At 42.1% G+C, this 11,847-nt stretch overlaps 1 protein-coding gene across 1 annotated transcript; it reads right to left on the bottom strand.

The window, feature by feature from the left end:
* Window positions 1–527: 527 nt before the first annotated feature.
* On the bottom strand, window positions 528–10,663 carry LOC144135133 (U-scoloptoxin(18)-Er1a-like). Its single transcript, XM_077667883.1, has 3 exons — window positions 10,282–10,663; window positions 6,566–6,752; window positions 528–803 (listed from the first exon to the last, which is right to left on the bottom strand). The coding sequence occupies exons 1-3, from the start codon at window positions 10,438–10,440 to the stop codon at window positions 772–774; spliced, it is 378 nt and encodes a 125-aa protein (XP_077524009.1). The 5' UTR covers window positions 10,441–10,663; the 3' UTR covers window positions 528–771.
* Between the last annotated feature and the right edge of the window lie 1,184 nt (window positions 10,664–11,847).

Genomic DNA, 11,847 nt, shown 5'->3' with positions numbered 1-11,847 from the left:
TTCCTAGAGATTCACGGCCACAATGACTTTCTCCCAAAGCTTGGGAATGGGTCCACACCCTTTCTACGACCAGTACTAATTTTCCCAGTGTATAGAGGGGTGGAAGCAACCTAAGCATAATGTGGGGTAGAAGGTCGATTCGCTTTAGGCAGTCTTATAGTCTTATTTGGACTATCGGTTGGAAGAGCTTCTTCAGGCAGGAATTCGGAGAAATGAGTCTCAAATGTTGCAGACCAAGTTGTTTTGCGGGCTCTGGTATCTGGATGATATACGCTTCCATTCACTATTTGGTACGATCCCGGTCTCTCATAAGTAGTTGAAATATTCTGCCATGTTGGAGTTTTGTTTAGAGCTCCGATTGTTTTCAGATTTTGCGTCTAATCTGCACACTTCACGTGTTCTTAGGTTCTCAAAACCAAACTTTCGTTACCCAAAACCCCTCAAACACTATAATAAATCTGGCTAGATAGTACCGCTCGAAAGCAAAAAGTGGTGGGAAATAATGAGAAGAGTTCGTCGCGTAAGTATACTGTATTCCAACAAAACTGCTTTATTTATACACTTCTTTTTCTCGTTTCTTCATCGCACTAGAATGTCCCAAACAAGATCAATATGTAACCGATTGACCTTTTTCCACTTGTTTTCTGCATAGATCCCCTACTGTTATTTCTTTTTCCGGGAGGAGGGGGGGGGGGGGGGGGGGTTCAAGCAGTTTGATTAATTTTGTTCCCATGATGGTGAAAGGCACGGTGGACCAAAAGCATTTGAAAGTTATGGGATGCAAAATCCATATTCACAAGTATCTGAAACAAAAACAAATATAATTTCAATATGATGCTGGTTCATCATTTTACTCTTCTGCAACAAGCACATAAAGAGTCGATTATGACATAAATATGTTTAGGCGATTAGTATTCTAAGACCACGGATGAAAACAAGCCCAGCCAAAACTCTTCCTATGTATGCTTCTCTATTTACCTGAGGGAAAAACATATTCGGGCAGGTTGATTCTTTTGAACCGCCCCCGAGGTAAAACCGCTGTGAATCGTGTTGCTATATTTAGCGTTTGTTACATATACAGGAAAATAATTCAACATCAATGTTGTTCTAAGATTTGTTTTGGGTAGTAGTGAACTTATTGTCACGAAGCCCTTATTCGGGGCCAGCTATGCACGAGGATGGCATTTCGTGGCTCAGTGAGTTGCAAGCTCTCCCACTTACCGCTTTCTTCAACATTCCAGAACTTGACTTCGTAGAACAATAAAATCGGCAAAACACCAGGCTATCAGTGTCTCATTCCATGCCTTAAGCATAACGCGCTGTGCTTACAGCTTCCATAAGACTTCAAGTTGACATCATGTAAAGATTTTTATTTAACTTTAAGCTCGACATATTAATGAAGCCAACTTTATCGAAACGAAGGAAAGCATAGCAAAACAGTCGCACTTTGTGATGTTGATAATGAGAAATTAGTGGTGTAAGGATATTATTAGGAAAAATAATTGATAAGAGGCTATATAAAAAAATGGCTCCAATCCACGCTGTGAAGGTGGTCAGACAGCGAAGCTGTAAAACTACACCCAATTATTCATTGCGACGTCACTTGCAAATTCACACACGTGGCTCTAAAAAGAGTTAATCCAGAGACGAGTGGAATGTACTTGAGCTATGTGCTGTATGCCTGATTTGAAATGATAAATGCTGTTTGCATTCAATTTTTCACCTGGAGTTTTTGCTTACGGCAACGACATCAAAACGCAACTGTAATATTTACCGGGAAACACACGCGGGGAGAAGGAACGTGCTTCGCAGTGTTTGCAGGCGCCGTTATCATACATTATGCGGTTGGCACTTAACACGAGGGCTTCGAATGTCGTAAGCCGCTTTCGAAGCAGCTGCAAACCTAATGTTTGCCGGAACGCGTCGAACGGTTTTCCCATTATCACACGCGCCTTATATGTCATGTGGTTTTAATGCTTATTTCGTGTTTTTTCTTAATGAAAACGAATACTGAGCTGTGTTCACAAGCGCCCCCGTTGTCCGTAGCGGCGGACATAGAATCTCCTTTACTATCGGGAGACTGCCAAGTGAAACGAGATTGTGCGGTGAGGGCGGCAACTATGCTACTACAAGCTTCTCATTCTACCAATCGCATCAGGACTGCGGGAACCGAAGCCCTCATTAAGTTAATACATGTAATACAAGGGAAGAAAATGATGGCCCCGTTATGACATAATAATTAGGAAGCGAACTGTAATTGAATCCAAGGAAAGCAGAAGGCAAAGTTAATTTAATCTGTGCTGTTGATAAATAGGAAATCTCTATGCGCAATCACTTCACGCGTATGTAACTGATAACAAAGCAGAAGAAAATAATCACATGCCGCTAATCGGATCCAAACCGATCACTTCCCTCAGTCGTGTGCAGTGCGTGTGTTCGAATTGCACTGGCAGCAGGTTATATCATCTTTAGGAGTAGTCTTTCTGAAGCCGCGAGAGGAAAAGATATTTTCGTCCTGTAATGTTGTGCCTCTTGGACTCCAGTGCACCGACTCTAACGGGTCGTGGGTTAAATGAATAAATGCGCCCAACAAAATACACAAAATGTAAATTTTAACTGACATCAGAAGCAGTTTTTATACACTAAGGGACTGCTGAAAAATCATCCAGTAATGCGAATAGCAGTCCTTCCTCTTTGCCCTCGCTTTCTGAGACACGTCATGTGTCGTGATAGTGGCTAAGATATGGAACGGTGCTCTATTCTGAACGTTTATCTGTTCAGTCGTACGTGTAAGTATGTTTTTGCTCTTGTTTATCTTCAAGAGCTTGTCTAACACAGTGTACGTTGAAATTAGGCTACGAAAAATGAACAGGCTGCTAAAACAAGAACGTCTACTCGGAAAGCAATATAGTTCTCTAAATGAATGTAAAAATTCTGTTTCCAGGAAGCGACAGCAAAAATTTCAATCATCGATTCATGCGGTGTACGATGCCGGAAAAAGGTCGAGGAGGATTTGCTTAAGAGTATCGAATCCTTAATTTTCATAGCTATGAGGTTCACACAGCACCGCACTGTGGTTACACAAAAAGCGTTCAACAGCGTACAGGTCTCCACCAGAATCATAATGAGACCAACACTATGCGTTCAATGAAACGGAGTATTCGGTAGTATATGCTCGTTCAAATTTCACCTCTTTATCACGGAAACGCAGGAGCGTAGAGCAGGACACTACTGTAGAGCACACTCTTTTTTCAAGCCTATTTGAAGCGTAAAAACCTTCTCAAAGCGTGCGAACTTAAAACTCGACAAGAGTCTGATTAAGAACGAATGAGAACCATCGTTACAGGCTTGATCTTACTCGATACAAAAGTCCAAATAACGGACAAGGTTACAGAAGATTCCAGCCTGCTTTGCTTGCAGAAAAAGGGGACACCACATTGGGACTCACTTCGATGCGCCAGGTGAAGGAATGCTCATACCATCGTGCCATCGTGGTTACCAGTGTGGCATTTAGACTAGCTCTTCGTCAAAGCGCAAAGCATCTGTTATGGTATTTTCAGAGGCGGGTTCGTTGTTGAGGCACGGGTGTTTTGTTTTGGCGTAGTTCGGAAATGAATGTTTCTTTGCTTTCAGCTACTTAAAAAAACCGGCAGTAGCAAAAATGCCAAGGGAGCTACTTAAAGATGATGGCCTATTATTGGAGCACTTCCATTCCTGATTATTTATTCAGCAATTCTGACTCTTTATCGTCAGTGAGCTGCGCAGTACCAAGGCCGGTACTGCTACTTCTGTTGCACGCCAGTGGTGATGTCATAGGCGGTAGATTCAACTCATAGTTTGACAGACGAACGCAGCGAAAGGGGATCAGCAGCATATATTTTCAACAAAACCATCCCTTAAGGCAGTAAAGAAGAAAGGAGGAGGGATCCTGTGATGTTGGTAGTATTGTTTCTTATGCTAGAATAAAGATTGCAGGAATAAAACTAAAGAAAACTTACACTTATAAATGCAAACTGGCAACCAATACTGCGAGCAACAGCCGGCACCAGCACACAATGAGTAAGGATGAAACGATGCGGACAAAATTTTTGAATAATTTCAATCGTCACTCATCCTTTTCTCCCGGTTCGCATTCTTATTTTCTGGCATCGCCCCGTTTTTGAAGCGTTAACGGCCAGCTAGAGAGGGTTGGCCACCGTGCTCGTCAGAGGAACGCACTGAGGTTAGCTAATAGTAACACCGTCGTCAAGGAGCTCGTTCGATGCGAATACACGTTAGGAGTGAGAATTACTGAGAAATTAAAAATGCGCACGAATCTTTATACCACCTGTTAAAGAATGCAGCGCAAAACAAGGGAACCACCCGAGGAACGGAATCGCAACACGGTGCTACTGCTTTGACTCTTTTTCTCTTCTCGGCACTCAGTTATGGGTGGCTTTCCTTCAGATGCGTCGTTATCAACAAGCCCGACCTGCCTTGTTACTTCAAAATACAGCCCCACGCTGTATTTCACACGCGTTTGGCTGACAATTGCTCTCCCACTCTATGGAACAGCTTTAAGATTCATTCATAAGGATATGTGCCCGCAATATCATATTGTTTCTGAACTCTCTAACTTAGAAATCAGTTATGACCATACTGCTGATTCGACCACTAAACGCTACCTCCACTTCCTTCTCTATATCTCTTTTTCACTTCTTTCACCTTAAGGCCGTCCACCGGGAGTAGAAGAATAAATTTTTTAGCCTCATCTCTGGATATTACTGGACTTCTTTCGAGAGTCAAGTGTGTACCTATATTTGTGAATAATACTGTATGCCACTAGGCAGAGTGTCGCAATGAGAAAAAACATCTTCTTTCGCCAGTTTTTTTACGGCATGATTCATATTTCCACGGAATTCGGAACCGCTACTCCTTCTTTCCAGTCTTCCTAAGGCAAACAAACCGAAGCCAGCCCTGAACCAGCAGTTAGTTTTCTCGTTCTAACGCTTTCCCTTTCCCCTCGGGATCCAGCGCACAGGAAGCTTTACGGGTATGCGCAATGCAGCTCGCCAATCAGCGTCCAGCCCTGGTTCAGTTGCTCAAGAACACTGCTGATACCACGACGGTTGCATTAGCGCAAGCATGAGGCGAGGCGCGCAGTCATGCGTATTCTTACCTGTCAGGACACCGTCGAATGCAAGCAAACTATTCATTGGAGTTTGGGTAAAGGATTTAAACAGCGTTCTGGAGAAGCCTAACTCCGGGGGTTTAGCTCTGTGTTTAGTGCAGTTGCTACAGGACATTTAATGATGCTTTTCAATGTAGCATGTAGCTTTTATGTATTATTTCACTTCTGACGTTATATTCGCATCGGTCATTGACTTTCTTAAGCGTAACTAATTGTTTTGTTTTGTCATCTGCTTTACTGCTCTCCTAAGAACCTCTATGTCTGAGATTTTTAATCCATCTGTTGAGTTTTTTAAAAAATACATATAATGCACATTGGGCCTTCACGTGTATGACAAGTTGCGTAAGCAATGATCATTTTGTTTACACAATGCAATAGAGGCGCAGGAATGACCTAATAATAATTGGTTTTTGAGGAAAAGAAATGGCGCAATATCTGTCTTGTATATCGTTGGACACTTGAACCGCGCCGTAAGGGAAGGAATAAAGGAGGGAGTGGAAGAAGAAAGGAAGGAAGAGGTGCCGTAGTGGAGGGCTCCGTAAATGACGTACGTATACAGTATAAGGATAAATGCACCTGCCCCTTGGCAGCAATAACTGCCCACACTTCCCTATGTGAGGGTAGAGAAAGAATGCATAAATGTGCAAAAGGCTGATTGCCTCACTCGACGATAATGGTAAAAAAGCAGTTTTCACTTTTCCTGCTCTCGTATCTTTTCTGATATCTGTTAGGCGCTCCCCTTGACACGTGAAGCAATTGAACAGTCATCACAGACAAGGAAAGCAGACATAAATGTTTCTGTATCTTCCTTGTTCAGTTGCAGTGATGATATTTGAGAAATTGTTAACGTAACTTTATTATTGTTGAAATATAAATTAATAACAAACTATAAGAAAACACAACAACATGCTGCCGATAAGATTCGAACCAACGACTGCCGGTTTGGAATCCACCTGCGGTACAGTCTTTGCTTTTCTTCCAGGTTCTAATCGATTTTGTTTTCAGCGACAAAAGAATACACTTATAATGCCCTACTGAGCAACAGTATTTGCAAAAAAAAAAAACAGAAATAAAACGACCGCAACTTTTCCCTACGCTTTTCAGGGCTTTGATGATTGCTCACTGCATTCGTGTGTTCCGATACGAGAGTTCTGCGTGCCTATATCTGCTTTCAGTAACTTAAAGGCTCCATTATTGTGCGACGACAAAACACCTTCAGACCATAATAATTCTTTTCTGGGGAATCACTAAGATGTACGGCATTTTTAATTACTATCATTTCTTGTTTATTTCCGTGCACCGTCGCAGTATCCCTAGCACACATTGTCAAGGCATTTCTTTTCTTATACCTGCCCAACACCTTAAAGTAATGTGGCTGGAAGTGTTTATTCTTACGTTTCCCTATGAGACAGGGGCAGTGGCCCAGGTAGTAACCTCCTTTCACTTGATCCTCACTGCAACGTTGGTAACGTCCAGCCCGTGGTAGGCAGATTCTGGGGCCGCCCCATCGTCGTCGCAAACAGCACAATCCCGGTAGGCATTGGTCGCTACTTTTGCACGGCTGTCCCAGCCCTTTCACTTTCTGCAGGAAGAGTTAAGGTTAGACATTCGAGCTTCGCTACATATTTCATTTTCATCCGAATATGTCATGCATTCCCAAAGTTTATTTCATGAATGAATAATTAACTTTTTGCATGGCGAAAAGAGGTTTCTTTGTAGAAACGTTAAACCGAGATAAAAAAAGGAACCCATACGATGCCATGTTTGACGTGTCTATTCTCTTAACTACGTTGTAAATAAGGTGCCCATCACGACGCTTACGTATTAGCGAAACAAAAAGCAAATCAGCTGAGAGTACAATACCCTTCGTGCAAATCTCCAACATTGCGTCCTTTTTGACGACCCAGCTTCAGACGCTGCTCTGGCTCACTTCTGAACTTTTCTGCGGTCCTCGTTTTAGTTCCGGCGCCTTAATTTCTATTAGGCTGAAAACATTGTACAGCTTTGACAAAGAAGCGTAGCTATTCCTCTTTCTCTGAATCGCCTGATGAGAATGAAGATATTTATTGATATTCCTTTTTATGCGCAATGCGCACAGAGCCACAGGCACCATAAAAGAGGGAAGTTTCAAACCTATTCACTAAAAAGAGCACTGTATGGTAAAATTAAAGTTCACATCAGAAACCTTCAGTACTACATTGCGGCAACTTGATGAACCATACACCGTTGCCATGCAGCAGTTTATAAGTGGGCGTGCTGGTTGACAGCAATGCTGCCAGTAAGGCTCACAGGCAATTCCAGAAGTTTCTTTCTCGTTCTTCCTGCTGAACCCGAGTCACTCACATCGAACTGCCGACATCTTCTAGAAAATGTTCATAATATCTGCCTCTCTCTGCGATTCTAATAAATTATCTTTTCTTGATAGCGATTATAGACGGAAGCTCGTATTTAACCCGAGATCTGCCAAATCTGTCCATGCTGAAAAAGCTTACTACTATCGGTTTTCAAGGACTCTATCCATAGCAAAGAAAATATGAAATTTTCATGTTTTTTTACATGTTGTCTTCGCATTCAAACCACCACTTTATGAAGTATCCCGTGTAAGAAATACATTTATTGCTGACATTTTCAGTGAGCTCGGTTACATAGTATACAAATGACGATGATTTGGCGTTCATACCCTACAGCATAAATTTCTGCAGTCATCAACTGACTCTTATGGAGTTGAGTTTCGCTACATTATGTGCGGATGTCGCTTTTTAAAATATATTTGATGCCGTAGAAACAGAGGCGGAAAATGCATTACAAATAAAAAAAATTCCGAACGCTAGCATTTTGTAAAAGAGGCGGAAAATGCATTTCAAATAAAAAAATTTTGCTCGCACTTCATACATAATCGATAAAAACAGGGAAAATCTCTGTTTTAAAAATGGGGCGATAAACAGTGCTAACCATGTGAAAATACACCACCTGACAAAGCAAAATTGAACGGTTTTTCAAAAAACTCAATAAAGCAAAACTGAGTGCTGTGGATACAATTTAGAGACGAAGTAAGGTTTTGTAATTGGTACCTGACATTGCCTGTTTCAAAGAAAAAATAAGTTATATGTGGTGGCTGGAAAGAGTTTTAAAATAATTTCTTCTTTAGAGTGAGAGTGTATCCGTGAGGTCGTCGTTCGTGTAAATCGTGAGTATGCTTATTTAAGCGCAGAGGTCCGGCCTAAGTGGCTGAAATCGATGCAGTGGAGGAAGCGCTTAAAATATTGCATTATTCGGAGAAGCCTTGATAGTGGAATAATTTTCAGTGCTCTCACACTACCTGCGGAAGAGTGTACCTACTAAAAATATTGAAGGGCTATTCGCGCTACGTTTATGTTGCTCAGGGGCTTGAAGTGCATAGAAGCCATTCTTTAGGAAGTTGGTACAGTTTTGGTCAAAAGTTACCGGGCCGCAGGGTCTGCTTTTCGGTGGCATATCCTCCCACTTATGATAGTAATCGAGCTGTCAGGGTTCTCAGAGGTAAGAACAATACATGTCCTATACTCTAGAGAGCTGGGGCTTCGTGGGTGTGGTAACTGCCCTACCGTAGTGCTCGAAATAAGTTCCTGTGGCCTGGAAACTTTTGACCGACCTGGTACCTTGTCGTGCCACGTGTCTTAACAGAGCTGCTATTTAAATGTTTCACTTCTTCGATGCTGTCGTTTATGGACATACATACGTGGGTATCGCTCTGTAACCCAGGAGAGCTGAGGCGTTTATTATACGAGAGGTGGTTCCCGCTAAAGCCCTCATATAGCACTCCAGGCTAACTAAGGGGCGTCAGCCTATGCCACGACGTTTGGCGTTCCCACACAGGAATCTGTTTATTGTATAGCCACTAGTAGGTAGCAGAAGACTGGCCTTTGAACACCTGCTGCTGTGCACGTGCGTGAGCGCAAGGAGAAGCGAAAATATGGGGCCATGATAGAATAGACAGCGGCATGCCTGATGCATGAAATTGGATGTTTCGCCACCTAACGCGTTTTATGCAATACAGCTGGCGCACTGATAGTCTTTAGGCACTTATACATGCTATTCTAACCTATACCTAATAAACATTAAAGAGTTTGAAACTGGTCTAGTTGGTTCTTGCAAAAGTCTTGCCCTGTTGCTCTTCTGAAAAAGTTGAACATAAAACAGGAAAAAGCACAAAACACGTGTGCGGAAAATGTCTAAAAAACACAGTCAAAACCAAAATCTCTTATTGAGTTGGAAAGCACACGTTGTGTAGTTCTCCTCAAATCTAGAAACAAGCTCATCAGGCAGCAGTGAAAAGCTTAATGAGTCATGTGTGATAGGCCCGTCAGTTATGCTTTGCAGAGAAGAAAAGGAGTTTTTGGAAAGATAAAAATTAAGATAAATGTTTATACGGGGCAAAAATTCACGAAACTTCAAGCGCTTTCCAGCACCTCAACACAATATTCGAGATTAGGCCTTGACTGTTTTCGGATTTTTTTCTTCTCGCTTACAATCCTATATAAGAATCTACTATCACAGTAACTTTCAGTTGTCGTTTTGTGGATCCTTGTTTTCTGCTGCTCTCGGTTTCATGTTCATGAAACATGGACATGAAACCATGTTTTGTAATCTGCAGGAATGCAAGATTATCATATTAAACCAGTTATAAGGCACCTTCAAGCTAATGACCCTCGAATAGCAAATGTGGCTTAGGATCCTTGCACGTGCACGCAGAAAGCCTCCGTAAAGGACCGTTTTTTTTTCTCTGCCTCGAGGTATACGCGGCCGTTACATTCGAGGTAGAACTGGATTTGGATACCTCACATCCACTGCACTGCGCCATAGCAACCTAGCCTCTTCGGCGCATGAGGGTCAGTTTATCAGGTTCTCTTCTTTTCACCACTGTGGAAGATTAATCCTTTCGAGGCTCTTCCCCAAATTTCCTGAGGTACTGCCGAAAAGTTTAAAATCGCTTAAACACTTTTGAACGTACCGGAAGAAGCGGCATGTTTTTTTGGATTCTTTCATTCTTGCTGTATTACATAGGACTTATGGAATATGATGGCCTCGTTGCCCTCACTTGCTTATTGGAACTTCATCTAAGCTGTACTTACCGGTTTTGAAGGCTTTGTTTTCTTAGTGGTATCGTCCACGTCAAATATATCTGGCTCTGTAATTGGCTTTTGATACATGCCATCATCATCAGCGCTAGCCTTCAGCGCTAAAACCACTGACAGCAGTGCCGCACTGATCACAGAAATGTATGGCCGCATTGTAATGTAGAGGCCTCGATGCAACAACGAAGACGAGGACCGCTGCGGATATTCTACGTCAGTTTTACCTCAGGCGTAAACTTGCGTTGCACTTTGTCACCGCTTGCTTTTAGAGCTTTTTATAAAGGCAGAGAGGATGTGTATAGAGCCGATTATTCCCTTTACTGTCTAGAGGGCATAACCTTATGCCTGAAACGAATTATGCACGCAATGTCAACCCAGTATTACTTTAAAATATTAAATATCGCTAAGTCATGCGTCTTACGGGGACCACACTGGAGACATTCTTGATTTAACATTGAATTTTAAAGGGCATGGCTGCGCAGTTGATGATACAAAAAGAAGAGCATGTTTGTCTTCAAGCGCTTCTAACACGCTGCCGCTATTTCGCCTCGAAGCATGTCGACAAGCGTGGTAACGCTCACGTCTTTGGATGAAAGTAAACAATGGCTTGTCAGAACCTCTTATCTCGTCGCTCCAGTCATTAAAGGTTATCGGAGCTCGTCTGTCTTTTCTCCTTCGAGCAGCTGAAACTGAAAATCATCCGAGCTGGTTTCGCAGTGTTCTAAACGGAACAAAGAACAGTGACCTTTCGAAGGTGCATTTCTGTGAAAGTAGATTCAAATATTTGACTTTTGTTTCCAGGATAAATTTTTTTACAAGTAGTCTTGTTTTTTTTATTTACTCTTAGCTCACCGCAGGAAAACAGAAAAATTCAGGGTGGTGTTCACAAAATTTTGTCACCAGTTCATTCAATATTTTTTTTGCGCCACAACGCACTGCAGCTAATCGAATTCTATTTTCAAATATAGAAGGAAAGAACTGAAGATATGTTTCTAACGAAAGAAGCAATATTTGTTTTTTCCAAGCTTCAGGCACTTTCACACAACTCTGAAAATTATTAACATACCCAGCCGACAAATACGAGAATAAAAAATTTCGAATACACATTTTTCTTGTTGCACATATGAAAACTGTGCATGTGCTGTTACATTTTTTTCACGCCAAACTTTTCAGCAGAGAAAAAAAAACAGTTTATTGCATCTGACGCTTTCAAATATAGCGCAGTGCACTGCCAAGGTGGACCCCAGGCTATCTTCCAGATAACTGTGTCCGCTACGCTGCTTGTGACATGTAATCGTTCAGAACAAGTTTGGTACCCTGAGGGACGACCTGAAAGCAGTGAATCCTCTCGGCAACGGCCGTAACGAAAGTAACAGACGGGCAACTGTCAATTATCCAGGCCCAGTGAAGCAATGACCTCTGTTCAAACTAAAATAAGGCCAATAGACGACATCTTTCTGCATAAATCCTCTCGCTTTCACCTGCAGAGTCAAATGTCCAAACTACAATGTCGCGACAATACAATAATTGACGAGTACGGCCAGTGGGAGAGGAGGACGCCAC

The sequence above is a fragment of the Amblyomma americanum genome, chromosome 5 (assembly GCF_052857255.1).
Source record: "Amblyomma americanum isolate KBUSLIRL-KWMA chromosome 5, ASM5285725v1, whole genome shotgun sequence".
Lineage (NCBI taxonomy): Eukaryota > Metazoa > Arthropoda > Arachnida > Ixodida > Ixodidae > Amblyomma > Amblyomma americanum.
This window is presented reverse-complemented; position numbering and strand designations above follow the sequence as displayed.

Excerpts from the sequence above, each read along its gene's own strand:
- LOC144135133 (XM_077667883.1), bottom strand. The coding sequence starts at position 10,440 with ATGCGGCCATACATTTCTGTGATCAGTGCGGCACTGCTGTCAGTGGTT. Across the intron at positions 6,753-10,281 it reads AAACAAAGCCTTCAAAACCG|AAAGTGAAAGGGCTGGGACA; the intron begins GTAAGTACAGCT and ends CTCTTCCTGCAG. Across the intron at positions 804-6,565 it reads CCCCTGTCTCATAGGGAAAC|ATACTTGTGAATATGGATTT; the intron begins GTAAGAATAAAC and ends TTTTTGTTTCAG.